The sequence below is a fragment of the Parasteatoda tepidariorum genome, chromosome 4 (assembly GCF_043381705.1).
Source record: "Parasteatoda tepidariorum isolate YZ-2023 chromosome 4, CAS_Ptep_4.0, whole genome shotgun sequence".
Lineage (NCBI taxonomy): Eukaryota > Metazoa > Arthropoda > Arachnida > Araneae > Theridiidae > Parasteatoda > Parasteatoda tepidariorum.
Genome location: NC_092207.1, coordinates 96,196,710 through 96,222,295, shown reverse-complemented (window position 1 = coordinate 96,222,295; position 25,586 = coordinate 96,196,710). Strand labels below are relative to the sequence as shown.

Here is a 25,586-nt window from a genome sequence, read left to right as displayed (position 1 = left end):
TGAGCATCAAAACTATCATTTGCGTACTTTAAAAGGTTATTATTCTAAAAGAGTTGAATGGTTTAAGGTAATGCGCAGTTCTCTAAATCATCCAAATTTTGTATAAAAACAATTCTTCATAATGGTTTTTCTAAGTTTTTTCACAAAAAAGTCCCATTTAATGTGCCTTACAAATAATACAAAAATAATTTTAAACTCTATATGCCACCTTGCCATGAAGAATTAGCTGGGTAATAAAACGCAATTATTAGCATAATTATAAACATTAATATTAGTTTAAATATTATAAAAATTATTAAACATTTTTAAAAATCGCCATTTTAGTAAGATTTTGTCCCCTAGCAAGAAATTATCAAAATCAATGTCTTATTCAACTTTTTCGAAATTTTTATGGACCCAGATAATGTAGAATTGGATTAGGTTTTTAAAACAAAAAAATTTAATCACAAACGCTTTTCATTTTCTCAAACCTAAAGATTTTCATTGACCAGAATAAGCATAATGGACGCTGTTTAAGATCAGAATAAACATAACAAGGACGCCGATATTTGTCGCATATGGTTTCATCTTTCACTTTTATTAAAATCAGTATGAATTCGTTATTTGTTTAATACCGCACAGAAAAGATAGGAAAATTTAACATCACAACCAGTATTTTACTAATAATACTCCTGAAATCGAGTAAATGTTCGTTAAACACGTTTAGAATGCGCATAAAATAATTAATACTAAGCAATATTAAAACTACACCGTAAGAAACTAGAACAAATTACGGAATAAAGTACCAGCTCTGGAAAATTTATTCTTCCGTAAAATCCATTTTTACCTCAATATATTATACAGTAATTCTTACAGTAAAATTTATTTAATTAGAGTAATTCAGTGATTTTACGGTAATTATAACTGTAAAAATTACGGTACATCATATTTTTGTCTTGTTATCATATTTTGGTGTTTTGTCATGTTCTGGTAGAAGTGGATTTTATGGCAAAGCGTACCGGCACCCTGAGTGCAACTGTTTTTTACCGTAATTTTGTGTGGAATTTCTTACAGTGCACTAATGGTTTAAAATAAATAGCTTGCATAATTGTTAATTAACTACCTAGACCAATTATGCAGTTACATAGCACAACATACAGAATTTTATTGCATGTAATAGAATAAAACATTCAATCGAGTAGACATTTATTATTATTTTGTGAATAATCTGAAGATCTAGACAAGAATTAATATGCAATAAAAGTTAAAAGAAAGATAATTATTGAAAGAAGATGGAACTTTTTTTTAAAACATAGAATCTATTCTAACGTATAAAATTTTTAATATTAGACATAATTTACATGCCTTAATTTCTCTTGCCTCTAATTTTATGATTTTTATTTCATGTTATCTCGTATATCTTAGATTACATTTATCGCCTCTACATTTGGCTAACTCAGTTGTATTTTTTTGTTTGTAGTTTCCAAAATGAAATTAAAGTACAATTTCATGTCAATTAATGAAATGTTTTAATTTTAAGTTATAATTAAACTTAATTTAATAAAATATGAATTTCTTTCTCTTTCAATTTAATGTAAAGCGAATCCTTAAATAGTTCTGATAAGCTCCACTTACTTTTCAGTGACCATGGGGCCATGCGCTGAGCTGCCATACCTGTAACCATTAAATCAAGTTTACAAGAAGTTGATGCTTTTGAAGTAGTACCAAGTTTAACTGCATATGGAAAAATTTGCTTGGATATTGAGTCCATCATCTCTTTCAATTTTCCTTGAAGACCAGTTTCCGTCTTTTTTACAATTTTCGGTGACTCAGTGGTAGACGCAATTCCTTCAGAGGATGTTTCAGCAGTAGTCACAAAATTTGAAAAATTAATCGAAAATAAAAGCACGACATAACACGCAATCAACATGATTAAATCAAAAAATGACTTTTGAAAAATCGATGGTACTGATTATATATTTTTCTTAATTAAAGTTCGTAACAAAATTACATTTCTAACAGATCAAACAACTTTCATAATAAAGAAAAGCATGCCAGTGAAATTAATCGCATGTGGAAACGAATCGATTTACAAAATTAAAGTAGAACAATAATAATCGATTTAAAAACCAAAGCAGACGATAAAAACCAAACACAACTCAGGATTGTAACTCTTTTAACTGAACTGAGTGATGGGGAAACAATTGCGTTCTCTGCAGCGAAAACTACTTTCGCTCTTTAGAATTTTGTATTCACTCTGCAGACGAGTATGTTTAGGTCGCGTGTTTGTTCTATTAACTCTTGTTTAATATCGTCTGCCTTGAACTTCAAAGCTAGCCTGTTATCAAGTTTTGATGTTTCATCACATTTGAGATTTTTTTTCCTATAATTTCTTTATTATACTTTTTCGCTCGTAGCTTTGTATTAAAAAACTAAATAAATCAATGAAAGATAATTTGCAATATAGAAGTATTCTTAAATTACATTTGTTAATTTTGAAACTGTCTATTTCTATATATCATATTTCAGAGAATGCTTTCTAGCTCTGAACTATATCGTCTTTATTGTCTGGAAACTATAATTTTTGATTTATATATAATCTAAGTACAAACAATAATACGGAAAAATCTTAATAATAAATTAATAAAATCGTATGAAAGATTTGTAACATTAATAAATTAACATTAAAAACCTTTAATATATAAAATATTACATGCTCTTTAAAAATTAATGTTATTATCAAAATTCAACGTTAAAATTTATAAATTAACATTAGAAAATTTAGTCTTACTAAACTCGAATTAAAAGAATAACCTCAGGTTGCAATAATGTCAAAAAGAATTTTTTAGAAATATTTTCAGCAAATTGGTAAAACACAAGAGATTGAAATTTCAATTTAACAATAATTGCAGATAGTATCATTTCAAAAAGCGAGGATTACAAGATTGATGCTTAGAACTTTCCAAGGAAAGATTTACTTGGTATCATTTGAAGACTTATGAGAAATCACCAAGGGTTCATTACAATTGTATACAAAATTTTTTAACACAGATTTAACTAAACTTTAAATGAAAGAATTTATTATATTAATCTAACAAATATTTGCAACACAAATTAGACAATTGAAAGCTTTAATTTTAAAAACAATGTTCCTGAAGTGCCTGTATTTTCAGTTTTAAGAGAAAAGAAACAGCCAAATGAAACAAATAACAATTTTATTAAACTGCACAATTTAAAAGTACATAAGAAGTGGTAGAATTAAAAAGTGTCCTTTTTTGCAAGTATTTGGATAATTTTTAATGATATACTACTGGAGGTTTTTACACCTATTCATACTCATACACTGTAAAAAGCGCATAAATATATATCCCAATTTATTTTAACTGTGTAAATATATTTGGAATTTTTATGAAATATTTGCATAGTTTTTTTCTTTTACTTCGCAAACATTTTAAGTAAGTTTAATTAGCTGTTAAAATTACTAAAGCTCAATTTAAAATAGAATTTAAAAATAGAAGACGCAGACTATTATTAATTGCAAAGAACAGAGTTTGTATAATAATTTTTTTTACAATTGTTTAAGGAGAAAATTTAACCGAATAAATAGAATTTAAGACATACTCTAAAATATCTTGATAAAATTATCAAATTTCACCAAATCTTATTTCGTAAACTTGGTAAAAACACTTATTATTAAACCTTATTTTACTGTAGTTTCACCAAAATTATTACCAAGGCGCTTCGGCAAAAATTACCTAGCTTTTTGGCGTTCACGTTGAGCCAGAAATACGATACATTTTACTATATTCTGGTAGTTTTACCCATACTTTTTTTCTCAGTGTACACATGGTATTACTTGAAATAACTGAACAAGCAAAGCACTGAAACTGTGTCTTTTAATTTATGTTGTTTAATTAGATATTTTTACTTAAAGTGATCGGCCTATTTATTACTTTAAGTATTTGTACCAGATCCTATGCATTTGATAAAAAATTTTAACTGAAAAGAAAATACAAGAGTAAATGTAACACTTAACAGTTCAAACAATCATTTGGTAAATGTTTTTTTCAACTTTAGAATTGTATCAAAATAATTAAATGTACCTAAGAGTGGTAACTTTGCCCTTTTAAATAAATTAATTTTTTTCGTGTTTGGACAATATGTGCACTGTTCAAACTGAAATTATTCATAAAAAATAATTAAATTTTTCTCACCCTATTTAATTTCAGCTAACATGGATGGCACAGGAGACATTAAATTTAAATAAATTTTCGTCTTATTTTAAAAAAGCATTTAATTACGAATGTTTGAACATTTGCTGGGGGAAATCAAAAAAAAATTTTTTTACATAAAAAGACTTTTAAGCTTGCTTCTTCAAAACAAATATTTTTGTTTAAAACATTGTGAACCAAATTTTTCATGTTATTAAAGTTAAAACATTTCTTAAAGATTTTTCAGTTTTATAACTATTCAAATTTTCTTTAAAAAATCAATTTTTTTTCCTGCAGACAATAAGATATAAAGTTTGACTCAGAAAAATAATCCATTTATACTTTTCTTTTAATTTATTAAAATATGACATTTGACAGTTTGGATACATTTCAAAAAGTTTACGTAAATAATTTAATACGTTTATCTCGAAAATATATAACTATCTTAATTGTAATTAAGTAATTATCCCATAATTACTTAACTATTATTAAGCTAATTGATTATGTAATAAATAAATTTGTAGTAATATGAATTATCTTAAGAATATTGCTTGCTTGTTCTTTTTACCCTAATAAATTAGCATAAAACACTTTAAATCGGAAATGAAGAAAATAAGAAAAAAAAAAGTCTTAGTTACATCTTTGACACCAATGACTTCTCTGTAAAAGAAGAATTGACCTACTATCTTTACTCACTCATATTAAATGTATACATGCGGTAGTCCAAGTGCAGGTTCAGGTCAAGCTTTCACTTTCTACTGAGAGTACAAGGTCGGTGAAGAAGCAGGTTACGTTACTAAACTGAGATCAAATATAGGCCATGGAACTTACAGTATTTTATGAGAATGCGTAAGATTTTAATTAAAATTCTCTTAAAGGTTTAAAATTTAGTATCAGTAGAAACTATTTTGAAGCAGTTTTAATTGAATTTATTTGTAAGATTTTGTAAAATTTTACTATTTTCTTTAAGTTGTTACGTATTGTGCTACATATTTGACTTTCTGAAACAGAGATCACATTAAGAAGTTACCTGAGAAGTTACTCGTCAATAAAACGGATTTTTTTCTCAATATTTTTTACGATGCTTAGTCTAACTAGTACTTCCAGTGCTAGTACTATAGTAATATTTTGAAGCAGTTTTAAATACATTTACATCTAAGATTTTGTATAAATTGAATATTTTTTAAGTTGTTGAAGTATTGCAATACAAATGTAGTATCTGAAACAGTGATCTTCGTAACAGTGCAATAGAGATATTAGTAGCAGATATCTTAGTAATCAGTATAGTATCAACTACACTGATTTTGTTTTCAATATTTATTATGAAGATTAGTGTAGAGGCTTTGCAAATTACTTTATTTTCGAAATTGCTTACTATTAAAATCAGGTTTTCTAACAAAATATTATCTATATTTTTTCTACAGTTTTTTAAAGCAAATTTAGTTTTTCTCAAGAGAAAATGCAATTAATTTTCTGAGGATTGCTATTTAAACATTTATTGTCACATTGGTGAAAATTTATTGATTTGTCTAAAATTTTTTGTAATATGTGCAATGATAAAAAATATCACATCAATAAAATCGACAAAAAAATTTTAATATATCATTATTTTGTGCTAGAAAGGGTTTGCGTTTAAAGATTATCATTATAGTATTTAATCAGTTATACCGCTTGTACTCAGCTCAGTTTCAGCACACACTGTCAATAATTTTGGTGTTTAAGTGCCCCCATTTTTGGTGTTGAAGTAAAATGAAGAAATTTTTTAGTAGAAAATAAAAGCTATTGCGCTGAAATTTTATGAAGCTGAGAAAATAACAATTGTTTGGAAGAATTATTGCAAATATTTTACTAAATATATACTGATTTTTTAAACGTAATGCTTTTGAAATAAAGCTAATAAATTGATTCTAATGTGCATAAAAATATGAGTTATCAGTAAACAAATAAACTGTAAATAAATATATAAATAAATAATAAATTTATAAATTTACATCAGTGAGAAAGTAAACCAAAAATCTGACTATATTTACAGCAAAAAATTTAGTGTACCTCAACACCAGAAGTGGGTGCAGCTATGCATCAGAATGTTTTTCCAGTTTATTTAGTTGAAGCACTTTGAAATGAAATAAATTAAGTGAAAAAATAGCAAAGCAATTATATCATACGATGAAATTCAACAGCCGAAAAATTTTCTTAAAGCCCTGTCATCAGTTCAATTTTACTTTAAGGTAACCAGATTTAAGGTATTTATTAGCGTCCACAACTTTTTTTTAATATTAATATAAAATTTACAAAAAACTAGTTTGTTTTAATATCTGTAAGCACTTATAAAATAGCAACAAAAAAAATTATTATTTTTAAATGGCTACTTTTAGGTAAAAATAAGTCATTTATATATATATATATATATANTGAATTACATTTTGCACACCATAATTTGATACATTTAGCAATATATATATATATATATGCTAAATACTGGAAAACAATTAGCATCGCTTAAAACAAAGTATCCTTTGTTGATTTTATTTAGAAAGCTATCAACTATGTTTTGAACTATTATCTTAAGATCAAGAGCATAAACTACTGAGTTACGGATAAATTTAGTTAAAAAAGCTAATTTTAAAATAATTCCGTACTTGTCTTTGCAAAAAAAACATGCATAAAAATTAAACTCGACTTTTTTCTCTTAGTCTGTAGCTCAAAACATGTGAGCTATAATCATAAATACTCATGAAGAAATGCAGACAATTATTTTAAAAACAATTTCATATATCATGCTTAAGGTGGAGTAAAATGTGAGAAAGTCTAATTTTGAGACAATTAGATTTTCTTAAGACTCTTAAAGACTCATCAGTCATCATTATCACCTTGAACAGAAACTGCTTTAATTTTGTAAATAATTGAAATAAGAGCAAAAGTATTTGTAGAAAGCTAATAATACAGAGAATCTAAATTAGTAATACACTCAATTTCGAAAATTTTGTACAAATTATGCTTTTCCAATAGTCAGATATTTAAAAATTCATCGAAGTATTGAACCATATTATCGAAAGCTTGAACTACAGCACAAAATTGCTAAATTATTTTGACATCAAATTGGCAAAATTCAATTTCACAGGGAATTAAAATTTAATTTTGATGCGAAATTGAATCGAGTCCCATCTTAAAGAAAAATTTGGCATAAAAATACCCTGAGCGCACAAAATATCCCCTATGAAATTTTACCTATTTTAAAATTTTATCATAACTTTTTCTTTTAAGCCAATGAAAAAGTTTTGTTTCTGAGCTACTGTGAACTTTTGCCCGAGATTATATCACACCTTTGCGATACGGCAATGACAAGAGTTTTCTATAGCTCGATGATATTTTACCATTCAACTATACATAGACAAATTTATGCATATATAATAATAGAAAAGAACCATTCAACTACAATGATTTTTTGGATAATTTTACCGAAAATCCTTAAAATAATGAATGCGAGATAAAATGAAGGCGAGAGATTAAAAAAAAAATTATGCGTATTAGAAAATACAATAATCTATACAAATGAAAAGAAATATTTGTCTGTCTGTCTCTCTCTCTCTTACTTAAAATTCCAGAATCATTTGGGCAATGTCCTGAAATTGGGACAGAGAGAAGAGGGATAATTTTAATTTCCGATCCTTAAAATTGTTCTAAAATTTCAACTAGAGATTGTCTCTCGAGATCTTTCGGCTGTTCAACTGTCGTCGAATAGCCGAGTCAATTCTGTGTATGATTTTATAACTGTCGTTGAACAGCCGACCCAATTTCTTTGGGTTTATTACTATTAAGGACCAACTCCATAGTCTTTTAATTTTGAATCCAATCCAGAAGACAAAGGAACTCATGGATCAAGTGGTGGGAGAAATTTAGCTCCGTGGAGGACTTTTAGAGATAGATAACCCTCATTTGGAGAGGAAAATCCTGAAAACCTCCCACGGTTAGCCTGACGGCAAGGTAAATCTAATTCTTGATTCGTCTACCGCTGAAGATGCTTTACGTCAGCACTATGGTCGGGGCAAGCCGAATGCAGAATTCGTATCGTCCAGCCATCGCTGGGATTCGAACCCTGTTCACCACATTGGAAGGAGAACTCCCTATTTTCTGAGCCAACACAGCTCAATTCTGGATATAATTTATAACCGTCTTTGAACAGCCGATTCAATTTTTTGTGTTTACGACTACTATTGTTCCACTCCGTAGACTTGTAATTTTGAACTCAATCCAGAAGACAATGGAATTTTTTCATCAGGTATTGGGAGAAATTTCCGTTCAAAATCTATATGAAAATCCATATAATGTTCTATGACGTTTGCCATAAAGGCATACGTTACCATGTGTTTCCACAGATGACGATAGCTTTATATTGAGTGGCAACATAGAAACATGTAATCAAGTTTAAGAAGTTAAATAAGGATATAAAGTGCCATGGCTTAGCCATAGGTACTCACTGGGTAACAATAAGAGAGTAACAATTCAGACATTTCTGAGGTCAATGGGAAATAGATCCAAGTGCCCGCCATTAACCAAAAAAATTTTTTTTAAAGTTAATATCATGCTAAAAGTTTGAATGGTTTTATTGGTCATAGCGTTCACCAATTTTTAATAATGTATGATAATAACCAATATTTGTAATATTTAAAATAAGCGTGTACATTGTTCAATGATTATTTATTTCTTTTTAATCAAATTATGATTCTCATCTATTTTTTTATCTGATAAATAACATTCTTTCCTATAAAAAATACCAAACATTAAGATTGAAATTAATGTAATTTTATTATATAACACCTAATTTGGTAATACCTTTTGGCAATAAGAATAAGCAAAAACCATGAGAATAAATTCAAAATCTTCTAATGAAATAAAAATAAATTCGAAAGAAGTTAAAAAAATTTATTCTTTAATATATCTTGGAACAATAGTAAATAAACAATTAGGCAGCAACGATTATATAAACCAAAGAATCATAAAAGTTGCTTCAGAAGCCTTCAAAAATTGCGAGCTTCAAACATAAAAATTTCAACAAAAATAAATGTTTCTAAAGCTGTTGTTTTCTCCATACTTTTGCATGATGCTGAATGTTGGAACCACCGCAAAACAGGAATCAAAAAATTGCAACATTCCAGAACAAATGTTTAAAAATAATTTAAAACATTTTCTGGCCTAACACTATTTCAAATAAAGATCTACGAACAAAGGCAAAAAAGTAATCCATTCATGAAAAGAAGATGAAAATGTACAAGACATATCATGGAAAACGTAAAAACGGAAGACCGAGACTTATTTGACAAACATACATGCACCAAGATTTGTGCAAAGCTAAACTAAATGGATGGGAGGAAGCAAGAGGACTGGCTCAGGACAAGGGTGTCTAAAAGAGAGACTTGAGGCCTTATGGTAGGCCTTTAAGGTAGGTAGGCCTTTGAGGTCATTAAAGTCGTAATTTGATAATGATGCAATTTTATCAAAAAAGTTAAATTTTTAAATTCGATATTTTATAAATATTATGGGTAAGAATGTAGTCCACGCTATAATAAGCTATCATTCATCTACAATAAATGAGTTTTTGTATAGTAATAGCTTCAAACCATTGGAAATGTAACACTTTTGAGTCTATAAAAAAGAAAGCTTAATTATTAAATGTAGATAGAATACGTGCTATGTATTTGTTTCAGACGGTATTAGTGAATGTATGAACAAACATTAAGTTACAGAAAATATAATATGCTTTTTTTTTTAAAAAAAACTTGCGACTTTATCATTATAATTTTAAAGAAAAACAGTTAAGATTTTTTTGTTACTCATCATTTATAACTTTTTTTAGTGCAGAAATGAGCAAAGCGTATTTTGTGACCATAACTAATACTATGATTGAAAACAATAGCAAATATGTAACAAAAAATTTATTTTTTTAACAATTATATATATACAACAATAACATAGATATATAACAATTATTTACAGTTGATTGAAATAAACTTAAATATTTTTTGCATACTCATGTCTTCATGGAAATCGTATAAATATCCCTTATGTCATATTAAGTAATATAACATTTGGTCAGTATATTAAATTTGTCACAATAGTTTGGCAATACGTTTAATTAATTTTTTTTCTGAACATTAAAAATATACTTAAGGTAAATATATTTAAACTTAACATTGAAAAATACAGTTCACTTGTTTTTTTAAAATTAATTATGTCTAAATATTAAATGATTTACTAACAAATCAATTATAAAAAGTATACAATTGCAATGCGCTATAAATATTGTATTTATTTGAAGATATATCTAATTTTAATATTTAAATATAGCCTATTTAATGAGTTGAACACTTTAAAAAATACGAGGTTTAAAGCAATTTTAATAGTTGGTAATTTCCATTTGGGAACAGTTTCAACCTAATTGTAATGAGATAATTAGTTATTACAAGACAATATTTTCTCTCTGTATGAATTAAATTAATATTCATTGACAACAATTATGTAAAACTTATGATTAAATGTAATAAAAACTTTAGTTTAACAGAATATTTATAATCATAAATGAAGCTGTTAAAAATTATTTATTCATAATTGTAAAAGTCCAGGAAAATAATAAATTTAATTAGATCTGAGTTACATAACCAGTGAAATAAGATGAAGTAGAAAAGTTTCAAAGAAGAAAAGAGAAAATAATGCATTTAAAGTTTTTACAAATAAAATCGCGATTGAGCATGGTTTCATTTACCGTTCAAAAATCATAAAATAATTATATCCTAAAAGAGTTAAATCATATAAAAGAGTACCCACATCGCATTTAGAAATAAAAAAGGAAACAGTGATATTTATAAAAATTATGTTTCAAACATTTTAATGTCAACACAAATTTCAATACTTAACTCCAGTTTCATGTACTAGTTTAAATTTATCTCAATAAAACACCATGTACGTGCAGATTTTTATTAAATTTAAGGAATAATTAAATTAAATAAATTTCCAAAGTATGTAACCCATACCAAATGCTTCAAATCATTTATCTTAAAAGTTTATCATAGTATCACTTTTTTTAGAATAATATTTTATGCATAATAGTTTTCTATAGAAAATTGTACAAAATTATATGATAAATTAATTAAAATATATCTATATATCACATTAACAACTCAAATGAGATTTTAATTAAAAAATCAAGCTGAACATAACATCCCAACACAGCTTAAATGCCCTGAATATCCTTTATCCTTAACAATTCGCATACATTTTTAACCCTTAATCCATTATAAGATACTTTTTCAATGACTTAACAAAATAAATTCAAACAGATTCATCACTTAAAACTTTTCTTGACGACAAGGTATATTTGATAAAATATGTTTTTCTTTTATGCCGTTGATCGATATTGTCTGCATATGTCTCTTAATAGATTTGGCAGTAATAGAACAATTATTTCCGTCACTAAATGTCGTGTTTCCTTCTTTCTCAAAGTCACTATTTTCATTGTCACTAATGTCACCAGTGACAGTTCTTTGCAATATGAGTGACTCTAAGCACATGTAAGGCACTTGGAAGAATATGTAACAAGCGTAGGACAATATGAAGGATGATACGAGGTATCCAAAGTAATTGATTATCTGTAAAAGAATATGCAGTTATGAACAAAAATTAATAAATTAAAAATTATTGCTAAAAAATAATAATAAAAAATTATTAATAAAATTAAAGTAAAAAAAATTACTACTGAAGTTATTAATTAAAAAATAACTGTCAATTTCATGGAAAAACTATGCTAAAAGCAACACAAATAAATTTAAGACGTTAAGTTTCTATCTCGGGGGGGAAAACAAATTATTTGATTAAAATTACCAATTTAAATTGAGTTATTTTATAAGTAACGATTTAATATAATTATGTATTTTTTCATAAAAAAAGCTTTATAATAATAGATATTTAGGCAGTATGGGGAAATTACGGAATAGAAACATAATACAAAAAAAATTCACGAGAATTTTCAAGTGATGTATAATATTGCCAAAGTTCCTTAAGTGTTAAATTTTAATAAAATGTTAAACTCTGCCTAGCAATTATAAAATCATACAAACCATTATAAGTAAGAGCTCGAACAGAAATATTAAAAATATTTCCATCTTTGTTGTCAAATAAGATAGAAAACCCATCCAAAATGCTTCGTTACGTGCTGTACTACTATCTCACGCACTTCCTGAGCAAAAATTTCAGTATGGTATAATATCAAAATATATATATACACTGGTGTGCAAAACTTAAGCAACAAGTGGTTTTTCGGCAACAGCTCCCCAACAAAGTATAAGATAGCCATGAAATTGCAGTATAATATGCACGTAATTCAGTTGAAAGATTATTTGTATGCAAATTTTAGAAATAAAACGTCGTAGGTGATGTAAGTGTACGTAAACCTTGTGGGTCGGCGCTCAGGTCAAAGCTGTGATAAAAGGATGAAGAGCACCGTAGTTAAAGACATTCGCTGCAAGTGCAAGTAATTTGTTTTGTGAAACATGTCTTCAAGAAATCATTTAGACGACTTTACTCGAGGAAGAATGATTGGGAAGCTTGAGGAGGGGTGTTGTGTGACCAATGTCGCCGAAGAGTTCGGGATCAACAAAAGTGTTGTTTCTCGTGCTTGGAATGCCTTTAAAACTACTGGTACAGCTGTTCGGAAGGTAGGTGGTGGCCGTCTAAGGAAAACAACACCAAGAGATGATCGTAACATTGTCCTCTAGGCGAAAAGAAACCGTTTTCAGTCAACGAGCACCATATCTCAGCAACTGTGCACAGCCACGGGACGTCAAATATCAAGATTTACAGTGGTCAGACGCCTCCACAAAGGTGGCTTATTTGCTAGACGTTCTGAACGCTGCATACCTTTAAAAGTTAGCCATCGGAGGCACCGTTTAGAGTGGTGCAGAGAACACGAAACCTGGACACCTCATCAATGGAGGCGCGTCCTCTTCACAGATAAAAGTCGTTTTAATGCTACAAGCGATTCTCAACGTCAGTTGAGCTGGAGAGAGGTTGGAGCTCGATTTCATCCCAATAACATCGCGGAAAGAGATCGTTACGGTGGTCCTGGAGTTGTCGTCTGGGGTGGCATTATGCTGAACGGGCGAACTGAGCTTCAGATCTTCGACCGAGGATCTGTAACTGGAGACAGCTACTGCAATGAGGTAATCCTACCCCATGTGCGTCTGTTCCAAGGGGCCATTGGACCAGACTTCATTTTTATGGATGACAATGCCCGGCCACACCGTACCGCTAATGTTCAAGAGCTACTGGAAAATGAAGATATCACGCGAATGGATTGGCCAGCTTACTCTCCAGATCTAAATCCCATAGAGCATGTGTGGGCTACATTAGGGAGACGTCTTGCGACACGACAGTATCCTCCTGGTAACACCCATCAGCTGAAAGATTCGTTAAAAGAGGAATGGAGACGTTTACCCTAAGAACTCCTGGATAATCTGGTCCTTAGCATGGAGAGACGATGCCAAGCAACAATTACAGTAAGGGGAGGGCATGTCCCATACTAGGGAACATCTGCCAGTTGTACTTACGCTTGTTCAGGCAATCATGTGTAACGCCACTATATGTCTAATAAAGCCTTTTTTTGTTCCATACCCTACTTTAAGCTTTATATTCATTTCTGCACCATTATTCTTTTACCATCGCTTAAGTGCAAAATAATGTACATCATATTCAACTTTCATGTCAATCGGATGATTTCTTGTAGACTTATGACAAAAAACGCACTTGTTGCTTAAGTTTCGCACACCAGTGCATATATTATTATTATTATTATTATTTTTATAATATCTTTGAAATAATATATGACGGCCGGAAGAAAGATGGCACAAGTGGAAAATGGCAGTTTACCAAGGATGATAATAAGAGGAAAAGAAATATATATATATTTTACAAAGGAAACTATAAATACATAACACATTAGGAAGAAAAGTTAGGTGTTGTAGAAGAATTATCAAATATTAAAGAAATTCATTCCTATCTCAAATATGAAATAAAATAATGAATAAAAAATAATTTTACTCACGTTTTCTTCGTGGCTCAAATACACCCTTTCTCGAAGTATACCGATATGATAATATATAATGACGAGATGCAATAGGTATGCTAAGAAGCACAGTCTGTATGCAGGTATTAAAGCTCTCCAAGAAAGCATATCAGGGATGAAACCTAAAACAACATCACTCTGATCAAAATAAAATTAAATAAACAAACAGTTACAATAGCAGCAAAATTGTATTGTAAGATTTCGTTTTCTCACTGGAAATGTTAAAAATGTACTAACGTTAAGATTGCATTACTTGCACTATTTTTGTTTTTCCAAACTCTAGAAACGAAGTCTTATAGTCAACAAACAGTGGTCCAAATAAATTTGTTAAAAAAAAAAAAAAAAAAAAAAACAATCTCTTGCTATTTTACATGGAGAAAAAATTCTGGTAAATTAACCATACCGGTATGGTAATGATATTCATGGTATAAAAAACTGTAGGTCTGGTTGATACGGCCCAAATACATGTCATTTAAAAATTTTATTCATATAAAACATTTTTCAGTTCATAAAATAAAAATTTTCCAGAAATTCTAGATTTCAAAATTTTAGCTCTTATTGCCACATTTATAGTAAAAAAAAACTAACCAAAAAGTAAATTTAACTGAACGAATGGTTTTATGCCATGTTTGAAGGTATCATGATAAAATTACCGAATTTTACCACATTTTTCAAATTCTATCTCATATTATAAAACCACATTTTCTTGTTAATTTTTCCAAAATCATCACAAAAGTGCATTGGTAAAAATTACCGATCTTTTTGTGGTTCCCATAAAGCCAGAAACATGGTAAATTTTACTATACTCTGGTAGTTTTGACCATTCTTTTTCAGAGTAGGAAGTGTTAAAAATATAAACATTAAGTACATAAATGAGTTATTTTATAAACACGTTTGCCAAAGAATGAGAAGTTTCTATTAACGGTACGAAAGTTTACTTAAATATTGTATCTTTTTTATTTTTCTCAGATTATAAGCTGAAATATACATTTTATTGATTAACAATTCAGTCATTTTTGATAAGAAGTTGAAATAGCTAAATATAATTATAAATCAATTTGTATTATGAATCCTATAGAAGGAAATATAATTCAAGGATAACAGTTCACTCGAATTTGTTTTAGTTTTCAATTTAGATTCCAATTAAATTTTATTGCTTAAAGACATTGATATTTTTCATGCTTTTTATGGTTTTGAAAATTTTTAATTTTCCGTTAGTCAACTTTTTTATTTATTGCGTAGATAAAAATTATGAAATTAAAATTAGTTTAAATTGGAATACGAAAGTTTAAAAAAAATCACGCTGTTTTCGTATAATAATAAATATTTAAAATATCATATATGTGCATTTCTATGAGAGATAATTATATTAATTTGTTCAAAGCTTAACCAATCTGGAATATCTGGTTCTTTTAGTTTATCAAACGATTAACCTTTGAGCACAATAGCGTACTAACGAAAAATTGGAAACTATATATCGGGTAAAAATAATAGGCTAAATATAAAAATTTTATATTTGTTGTGATTAATTAAAAAAATTTAATTCAGAACTATTTTAACCCATGTATTTGGATTAAAACGTGGTATAATTTATTTTGGAATTTTATTATATGATTTTCCATGGATGCTTTAAAACAAACTTACCAGCTTTACCAGTGACACAAGCTATGGTAAACCATGCTAAGAAAAGACCATAGACATTTCTGTTTAGCATGGCATATAAAATAGATAATGAAGAATCCATTTTCATATCTCCATGTCTGTATTCATAAAGACCAAAAAAGACAGCAAGAAGTGAAGCTATTGCTGTACACCATAAAACTGTTGTTGCCACCTAAATTATGGGATAAAAATAATTACACGTAAATCTTTAAATATCTAACATGGCGAAAAATTGCCAAATAATAAGTTGATAGTAAGTCGAAAACTAATTGATAGTTAAAATCTTTGAAGGAGGTCTTATAATTAAAGAGTGATTTCCGTTTACAAAATAATGCATTTTTCGAAGACAAATGAATTGTAAAACTTGTTCAAACAAAGTATTTAAATTCCTGCTTCTTGTCGTTGAAACTTAGGATTTTTTCTCTTATTACAAGCAATATTTACTTAAAGAGTGTAATTTTTCAGCAATTTGAATATTCGTAATATATTCCTTTGCAGTGGAAGTTTTGAAGCAAAAAATTGTCTTAAAAAGTTTTTTATGCCTTTTTAGCAATGTGCAAGCTTGAAAATATAATTTACAAGTTTAAGTTACAATTTATAAGCTTAGAAAAATGCGAAAGAAAAGTGATATTGCATTGACGGGTGCTTCGATGAATTAACATTTAACATTCTCAAACATTAAATGGAGTTATCACAAAACAACATTTTTATATTAATTGATAAATATTTTTCAACTTTAATCTAATTTATTTAAACTAGTGACAGATAATTTGCCGTTACTGTTATGTTTGTTGTTAGTAGAATTCTGTTTATTGAATTTACAGCTTATTAAGAATTATTTTTGTACAAAATACTGTGATTTTGTTTAAAAAAATCTTGTAAACATCTAATGTGATAAAAATACTCCATCCGTTTTAATATGGCAATTTCTTGGAAAATGAGATGAAGTTTAAAAGGGATTCGCCGTTTTCATATATATATATATATATATATATACTCTGGTATGCAAAAATTAAGGACAAAATGGAAAATCTAGCATAACACATGATATATTCACATGATGCACTGGGGGCCATGTTGTAAGAAAATAAAACAAGCTGCCGGTGGAAGCTCAGTATTTATGTGAATAGTATTCTAAAGTATATATCAGTTTAAACAAAGGGAATTTGTTGTTAGGGTGTTATATGGCTAACAGACAACACAGAAGAGACTTAACACGGCTTGTCTATTTGCCCGATGGTCAGTAAGTTGGATTCCATTAACGCAAATTCACTGGAGACACCAGTTAATGTGGTGCCAGGAGCACAGCAACTGGACAGATGCGCAATGGGGTTGAGTACTATTTACGAATGAGAGCAGATTTTGTCTGACCAGTGATTCTGGATGTATACACATCTGGATAGAGCAAAGAACATGATATAACACCTCAAACACCATCAAAAGAGACAGATTTGAAGGAGAATCAGTTCTTGTATTGGATGTTATCATGTTTGGTACTCGCACTGATCTACACATCTTCAAATGTGATTCAGTCACTAGCGCACACTATTGTATCTAGGTTTTTCTTCCTTATATGCAACTTTTTAGAGGTGCTGTGTGAGGAATTCATCTTCATGAACGATAATGCTACACCTCATCGTACAGTGGCTCTTACAGAACTGTTGGAGACACTGAAGATATTGCACATATGGAATGGCTGGCAAGGTTCTGGGATTTTAATTCGATTGTACACATGTGGGACACTCTGGAGGGACGATTGGCACCAGCACCCCAGCCGCCGGCAACAATTCCGCAGCTGTGATTTGAACTACAATGGGCAGTTATTTCTGAAGAGCTTCCGCAGATGATGTCAAACCTGCACAGCTGTCAGAGGTGATCATNTATATATATATATTCTGGATTTAATCAGACTAAATACTGATAGTTTAACTTAACATAAGCATGATGACGTATGTTTATTGCTCAATAAATAGTTCATAGCAGTAGGGTGTTACTAATTAAATTATCAATTCCACATATAGACATTAATCAACATATAGAGAAAATACATCAAAATACATCTATAGAGAAGTTTAAACTTTTATTAACTATTTATTTCATATTTAAGTTATATTTCCGAGAAAAAAACATTTAGTAATGCAGCGACATTTTTTAGTGTTTGAGTTTTACTTACTGTTCCAAAATTGAGACTCTTTTTGTGTTTGGCTACTAAATAACCAGTTACAAGCCCAATTGAAAATGGTCCAATGTGATCAAAGGTCTTAATAAACAGTGTGTTCCACATTTTAGGTCCTGATCTGGTAATAAAAAAAGTAGCACAAATTAGAAATATGATGGTTTGACAATAATTAAGTTACCTTATACCCGAATTATCCTGATTTTAAATTTTCGAAAACATTGATATCTTATGACACAGTTTAATTTATTTTTTATGTAACTTTGTATTTGGCTTGTTATTTCAGGATTTTGGCAGAAAGTAATTATGGTCTATACTTAATGCAATTACTTATCTGTGAGCAGAAAATATTAAAAATGCAGACTTAAAATTTCTGCAGTGATATTAGTTACAGAGTATAAAATTATTGCAATTATTGTCAAATAACCAGAACAACAACAACAAAAACAAGACTAAAAATAAATAAATCCAAGATTATGAGAATAAATAGCAAGACACACCATGCAGTTGAAATTGAAAGGAACGAAATAGAAGATGTTGCAAAATTTACTTTCCTTGGTGCAACTGCTGATAGGAGGGGAAGAACAGATGGAGAAATAGGAGCAATACTTTCAAAAGCACAATTTTTATGCATAGAAATATTTAAAAATTTGGAGGTCAAATAGTTTTATGCTATAGACTAATTTTAACATTTTTAATTCCATAATAAGGAATTAAGTAACACTTGCATGGGTCAGAAACATGGAAACTAACAAAACTTCTGTGTTCAAAACTAAATAGTTAGTGAAACAGATGTTTGAGAAATATTCTAAAAATTTTCTGTTCTCAGACCATTTAAAATTCAGAACTCTACAGTAAAATCAGATAAGAACCAATTATAATCAGAATTAAGAAAAAAAAGGTGGAAATGGCTAGGGGGGAATGGCTTGGGAATGCTTCCTACAAAAATACTATTAGTAGCCTTAACGGGAGCATCAGAAGGCAAACAAAAAAGAGGCTAGCTCATGCTAACATGAGGAAGAAGGGTGGAAGAAGAAAGGAGACAGGCGAGAGGGTCGAGCTGATCTGAGGCGAGATCTTGTGAAAAAGACCGAGTGAGCTGGCATAAGAAGATAAGGGCCTTATGTGCCATCGGGAGCGAAATAGGATAATTAAGTCAAATACAATTATAGATTTGGAACATTATTACGAACAAAAATTAAAATATACAAACAGTCATTAATAATGCACCAAGTTGATGTGTTTTTAATTCATTATAATATCTTTTTTCGATAGCTTAAAATTTACGTTTTTATTTCTAAAACTAATAACCGGATAGCAACTTGAAGTTAGTTTCAAAAATCATCAGCTTTCTTCTTATCTCTGCAAATTATACACTATTTTTATCAAATCTACATTTTGATTTTTTTAGTGTTATATTCTCCAGTCTATTATCATAATTTTATGATTAATATTAACAAGAAAATTTTCATTATATCATTCAAAAGTTATACTGTAGCAACTAATCAATGTGTAATGTAAATAGAAGTGATACCTAGAAATAAATATTTCCATGACTGATTATGCGCAGTAAATAATGTAAAGGCTTTATATTTTAACTAAGATAATAACTACTTATGAACCAACTGGCCATTTTTATTCCTAAAAACTAATTTAGAATTTAAAAAAAAATAGAAAAATTAACGAAAAAAAAATTAAATTAAAAACCGTAAAGAATTTACAGAAAATTTAACATTGTAATATGCCTTGTTATAAATTCAGTTACCATTTCTTTTAGTTAAATTTTTTTTGTTGACTTTTAAAAACCAGTTGAAAGTAGTATTTGTTTCTAAAACAAAAAGAAATATATTTAATTGATACTGAATATGACTCTGTGTTATTTTTATTAAATTGATATCTATGTTATACTGCACGTCATGAGTGAGTGAGAACTCACTCATACTTTTACGAGTGAGTCAACTCTGCATCTAAAATGGTCTACTCTTACTTGTTATGATATCTAAAGAAAGATAAGAAAACAACTTACAAATTATTGAAACTACGTAAGCAGTGCAACGTAGTAGAACTCTGGTTGAAAGGAAATATTTCCTTCTTAAATCAGCAAAATGTATGCATTTTATGTCGTTTTTAAACGGGTAAATTATTGCATGCAGATTAATTTTAAAAGTGAGTTTTTCTACATCGTGACTAATTCGATTCCGAATTGGTAAGCATTTTAAATAATAAATACGCAACTGAAGCTTAATGATAGAATTACGCATGTAGTTCTAAGCTACTTTATTCTGTGTGAGTTGCGTGAAATCAATACTGCCTGAAAAATAAGTAATTACTTACATGCCATCCAGTAAATACATTGTTAAAGCACCAGGGAATTTATGTACAAATACAATTGATCCAACGAGAGCCATTCCACAAACGATCAGTGCTATTATTATAATCATTGCGATATTTGGCCTCCTGTAATATCAAATATTTACGAATCATAATCAGTTGGGAAACTTAACAGATCAATATTTCTTCTTATTTATTATTTATCATTGTACTTATTTTCCAGACTATATTTATTTGCCCACAATATTTTACAATTGCGATAAAATGATTTTCTTATCTGATAGTTAGAAGTTATCTGCCAAAAAGTATTCTAAATATACACTTAAATACCCTTATTTTATAAGAAAATGACCCAATGGAAAAATAAATCAAAACAAAAAGCACAATGAACTCTTTTTTTTTTTTGAAAAATACTTCAGCGCTGTAATTTAAAACCATAATATCGTGACAATTTTTGTAGGATTAATAAAGTGTTACAATGAATCATTTTTCATTCAAGTTGATCTATAGAAACATGCTATCAATTTTAAGAAAAACTATAGTGTAGTCCAACCTAGCACCATATTTATGTTCAAGCAAATTTGAAAGAGATTATGGTTATATATGACCAGTGTATGGTATTTCCTGTAAATATTTAGTTAGGAATATATTGGACAGGATTTAAAATCGAACATTTTCGCATGAAACAACCTTATTTGTTCTGAATCTTGAAAAAAATTGAAGCTAATTTTGCTTTTTTAGTATACTCATAAACATCATTTAAATATGAAATCAATTTTATTTGCAAGAAAATGAATCATGTTTGCATAAATAAAAATAACATCCGATAGTTAAAATTGAAGGCTGAAAAAAAATTCTTACAAAACTACCGTAAGGTACGGTAAGGGCATTTCTTATATAAAAAATAATAATAATTATGGATAATAAAACCGAAATATACCGTACTTAAATTATTCATTTGGTTATATCTCCGTTCATATAGTTACTCTTTTTACTTAAGGAGTTTTGATGTTTCTAACCGTGAAACCTATTTTTAGTCAAGTATCAAAGCTATTTATGTAATAAATTCATAAAATGTGATAATTTGATGATGAACCTGAAATTAAAGATTGCTTTCAGATTCATATATCCTTCGATTCTCTTTAATGAGCTATTTTTTATTCAAAAATATAAATTACAGTAAAGTTTTGTAAATATTCAACGAAAAAAAATTTTTTTTGAAGCACACGAAAAGATTGTTTCTTTTCTACTTATAAAGTTAGTAAACGAGCAAAAAAAATTTACTTTGTATCAATTTATAATACTTAACGTGTCAATTTATAAAATTTAATATACCATAAAGCTTAATTTGTTAGATACACTAAAATACACTAGTATATTTGCAATGTTACTTAAATGTAGAAAAAATCTTACTTTATAAGAAACCATAGTACAAGAACAGCAATAACATACAACTGCATTACAGCAGCTAGTAGCCAGGTATGATATAAACACTACAAAAATAAATAAGGGGAAAATTTTATGGTAAATATACTTATATTCATATTTACATTATAATGACAATATGACTATGCCTTCTCAATACATATTTTGGGGCATAATTGATACGTCATTAAAATTGTTAATTTGTTACTATCTCTCTTTCTTTTCTTTATATATATATATATATATATATATCACCTGCGAACAAATAATTTTTCCATACAATTTTTAATAATCTCCAAGGAACTTTTCTTTTCTTAATTATATAATGCTGTCGTGTATTACATACACGGCAGCGTAATATCGTGCTATAAGATTTAATTCCATCTATGTAGAATGATAGTTCCTTTAGATATCATTGAAAGGGTTCTACAACTGTATACACTACTATGAATAACGTATGCTAAATGATTCTTATTCGGCTTGTCTTTCTAGAAATGGCACATAAATATTCAGGCAAAAATAAAAATGTATCGAAAGCTTTATAGACATAAAATTCCGTGCCCCTGCACCTACAATCTTTTTATTATAAATTTGTAGCAAATTTTTATCTCATTTTTCGAGTTTCTGAAATAAGTGATTCACAAACTATGGGGCTTGATAACTAAGTGTGTGTATCATTATTTCGGGAAAAAATGGAATAAAGGAGAATTTTTCGAGGAAAGAAAACAATACGAAATATCCATTACGGTTTTTATAATTTTTAGACTATATATTAGCGAGTAACTTTTAGCACATTTATTGAGTTTGCGTAACAGGGAATATCAAGCTGCCGTGTTCGACTTATATAAATACGTATAATTATGGAGTGAGTAAATAAAGTATATAGAAAATTCCTGTTGAAACGCAACCAGAAAACATTCTGATGCTTTTATAATCTCTCTAATATGTAAAAAAAAATCAAAATTTCTCTTTCATCATATTTACTGAGTATCTTAAAAAAATGGGACAGGTCCCCCTATCTCGATCAAAATGAAGGCGCGTAATTAAGTAAAAAAAAAACATATAAAGCTTCGCGTGAAATAAGAGTTAGAATTTTTTATTCTCTTAAACATTAATAAATATACATTCGTAGCAAACTTTCATTTGAAGAGTTTCTGAGCAAAATCCCGCAATACAAAACTTTTATTATTGGAGAGACTCGAAATTTTAATTTTGGTATCATTTTTATTTTATTGAAAAATATTGTAGAGGTAATTAAAAACTATTTAGTGTGCTTAATAAATACTTTTCAATAAATACTTAATACAATTGTGGTGATGGAAATGAGATTAATAAAAATAATTATCTGCCTTACAAAAGTTTTCTGGAAAATTAAATGAACATATTTACATATTATGGTTTATCACAAAGTAAAAATTATTCAACGACGTATGTTATGAAAGTTTAAATTCTAGCTAGTTGAAAATTGGTATATTTTATTCTTATTATAACTTAAACTTTAAAAAATTTTGCATTATCAGATTTTTCTGTTTAATTTTTCAGATCTTTCGATGAGATTTTTTGCTGACATTTAATATGCTTTCTTGTGACCTGCCAGTGGAATTTTTACTTGTTATTACTAGACGTTATCTTATTTAAAACAAAGTGCAGTAAAAATTTCTCTTTCAGTTTGATTATCATTGTTTGCTTCCTTTTTACCTTTTGTAACTTTGATGGCGGAGAATAATTAGTATCGAATAATATTTTAACAACAAATGATTTGAGCGTATTCATAAAGAGAACAAGAACATAGTTCACAGATCATAATTAATAGGGAACTAGAACAGGGTTTTAAATTTCTTCCTAAAAAAAAGTTTTATTTTTTAATTTTTTTACATTATTTATATTTTATTACAAGCTAGAAATTTCACAAAAATACTTAACTAATCTTTTACGAGAATTTTTGTAAACTTAAATACTTCAAAAATTTTATCAATTTCGCCTCTTGAAATTAAAATGATATTTTAAAACTTACGGCGTGGGCACTAGATTATTTAACTTTATTTTTTTCATATTTTAAGAATTTTAAAAATAAGGCGTTTTTTACTGTTGCTCCTAACTTTAAGACAATGAAAATAATTCAATGATTGATATAACTGTATTGTATATTTTAAGCAAATAATGTTAAAACTCACTGAATTTTCGGAATCCCAATAATTCTGAATATAAAACAGATTGATCCACCACCTTTCCTTACAATTTTTCAAGTAAGGTCCAACAAAATCACCCCAAAATGGTCCATATCCAATTAACGGAAGAAGTAGGAAGATTGCAATAATAAGAAGTTGCATTAACGTCATCCTGTAAAAGAAATATATAAGTATAGCTATTAATTTTAAATTAACCACATATTATTTGTTACTGTATATAACTAATATGAAACAGAAATCAAAATTCTAAATATTTTTTTAAACTGTTGCATCAGAGTAAAGTTTTGATTTTGTCTTATTTAATTAAAAAAACTAACTCTTACATTAGCCCCTTGAAAAGTGCGAAACAGATATACTAATATTTTGTTGTTGTTTTTGTTTTTAAAGCTACTTGCCAATAGCAACAAACCTGCTTGGTTAAACCAAGCGAATTTAAGACAAAAGGTGAGTTTGTATTTAGTCAGTGGTGCCATCTACGGACAAGAATGACTTCAGCCACACACACTCAGCCAGTTTATAGAGCACGATTATATTTTTCAATTCCAAACTTACCCGATTATTTTTCATTTATATGATTTTGTATATATGATTCATTTATATGATTTTGTTATATGATCATTTATATTATTTTGTACAAAAATTACATTCTCTCATTTAGTTTTATTTCATTCATTTTGTTTTGACATAAAAAATTGTCTCCCATAAAACAAAATTATATTCGAAATTAAATAAATCGCAAATATTGGTTCAAATTACTTTAAGACAATTTATAGTCTACAATATACATTGTACTCAGAAACTTTAACATTTTAACTTCTTAAAACACTTTTTGTATCCTTCTGAACCAGCCAATAAAGATTATTACATGTCTTAAATGTTAGTTAGGTCTCCGGTGTTAATTGTTTTAGGCTACAAAGCACAATTTATGATGTAAAAATAGGGATGTTCTATTTATATTCTGAGAAACATATTTTCACTCTAATACTCGCAAAACTGCTATCTGAAAATGTTGGCTTTTTTTAAAATGCTCAATCTTAACATGTGTCTTACGATAGCCTATCTGTCCTGAAATGTTACTATGATTTTAATCGGAGTTTATACTTTATGCAGAAAGTAATGGAAAACTAAGAATTGTTGTAGCCAATGGACAATTGCAGCATCTCTTAAATTTTCCAAATTATAGTCATTACTTCTTAAGATTGATTTCCTGATTACGAAAATATAATTTTTAACTCTGACAAATAAATATTTATTTAATTATTAATATTTTAATTTGAGCGAAAACGCCCTCACTCGAAAACGACCGCTGATTGGTGTGACGTCATTAGAGCCTTACTCCTCACGACCTTCCCGTTGTTATTATGTATTTTCTTTCTTGCGGTTTTAACTAGCTCTTCTTTAACTTATTTTTTCCAAATTTTCCCGCGTGTATTTAAATGCGTATTTAGCAGCAAATATTTTGAAATCTATTGCATATATAGAATCAAAATGGAAGAGGG

General features: G+C 28.4%; 2 protein-coding genes and 1 long non-coding RNA gene across 3 annotated transcripts in view; 1 reads left to right on the top strand and 2 right to left on the bottom strand.

Moving 5' to 3' along the window:
- The window catches only part of LOC107437201 (nose resistant to fluoxetine protein 6), a 50,374-nt gene extending 48,465 nt beyond the window's left edge, over positions 1-1,909 (bottom strand). Inside the window, exon 1 of the mRNA XM_016049122.3 lies at positions 1,615-1,909. Within this exon, the coding sequence (XP_015904608.1) occupies positions 1,615-1,909 (295 nt within the window). The remainder of the gene's footprint in view (positions 1-1,614) is intronic.
- The window catches only part of LOC139425410 (uncharacterized), a 48,463-nt gene extending 44,336 nt beyond the window's left edge, over positions 1-4,127 (top strand). Inside the window, exon 2 of the long non-coding RNA XR_011636665.1 lies at positions 1,622-4,127. This is a non-coding gene — a long non-coding RNA (uncharacterized lncRNA). The remainder of the gene's footprint in view (positions 1-1,621) is intronic.
- A 5,981-nt stretch (positions 4,128-10,108) lies between these two features.
- Positions 10,109-25,586, bottom strand: part of LOC107437202 (nose resistant to fluoxetine protein 6) — a 70,541-nt gene continuing 55,063 nt past the window's right edge. Inside the window, exons 9-15 of the mRNA XM_016049124.3 lie at positions 24,073-24,238; positions 21,887-21,966; positions 20,477-20,599; positions 18,140-18,263; positions 15,949-16,138; positions 14,284-14,426; positions 10,109-11,833 (exon numbers count right to left, since the gene is read on the bottom strand). Of these exons, the coding sequence (XP_015904610.2) occupies positions 11,534-11,833; positions 14,284-14,426; positions 15,949-16,138; positions 18,140-18,263; positions 20,477-20,599; positions 21,887-21,966; positions 24,073-24,238 (1,126 nt within the window). The 3' untranslated portion in view covers positions 10,109-11,533. The remainder of the gene's footprint in view (positions 11,834-14,283; positions 14,427-15,948; positions 16,139-18,139; positions 18,264-20,476; positions 20,600-21,886; positions 21,967-24,072; positions 24,239-25,586) is intronic.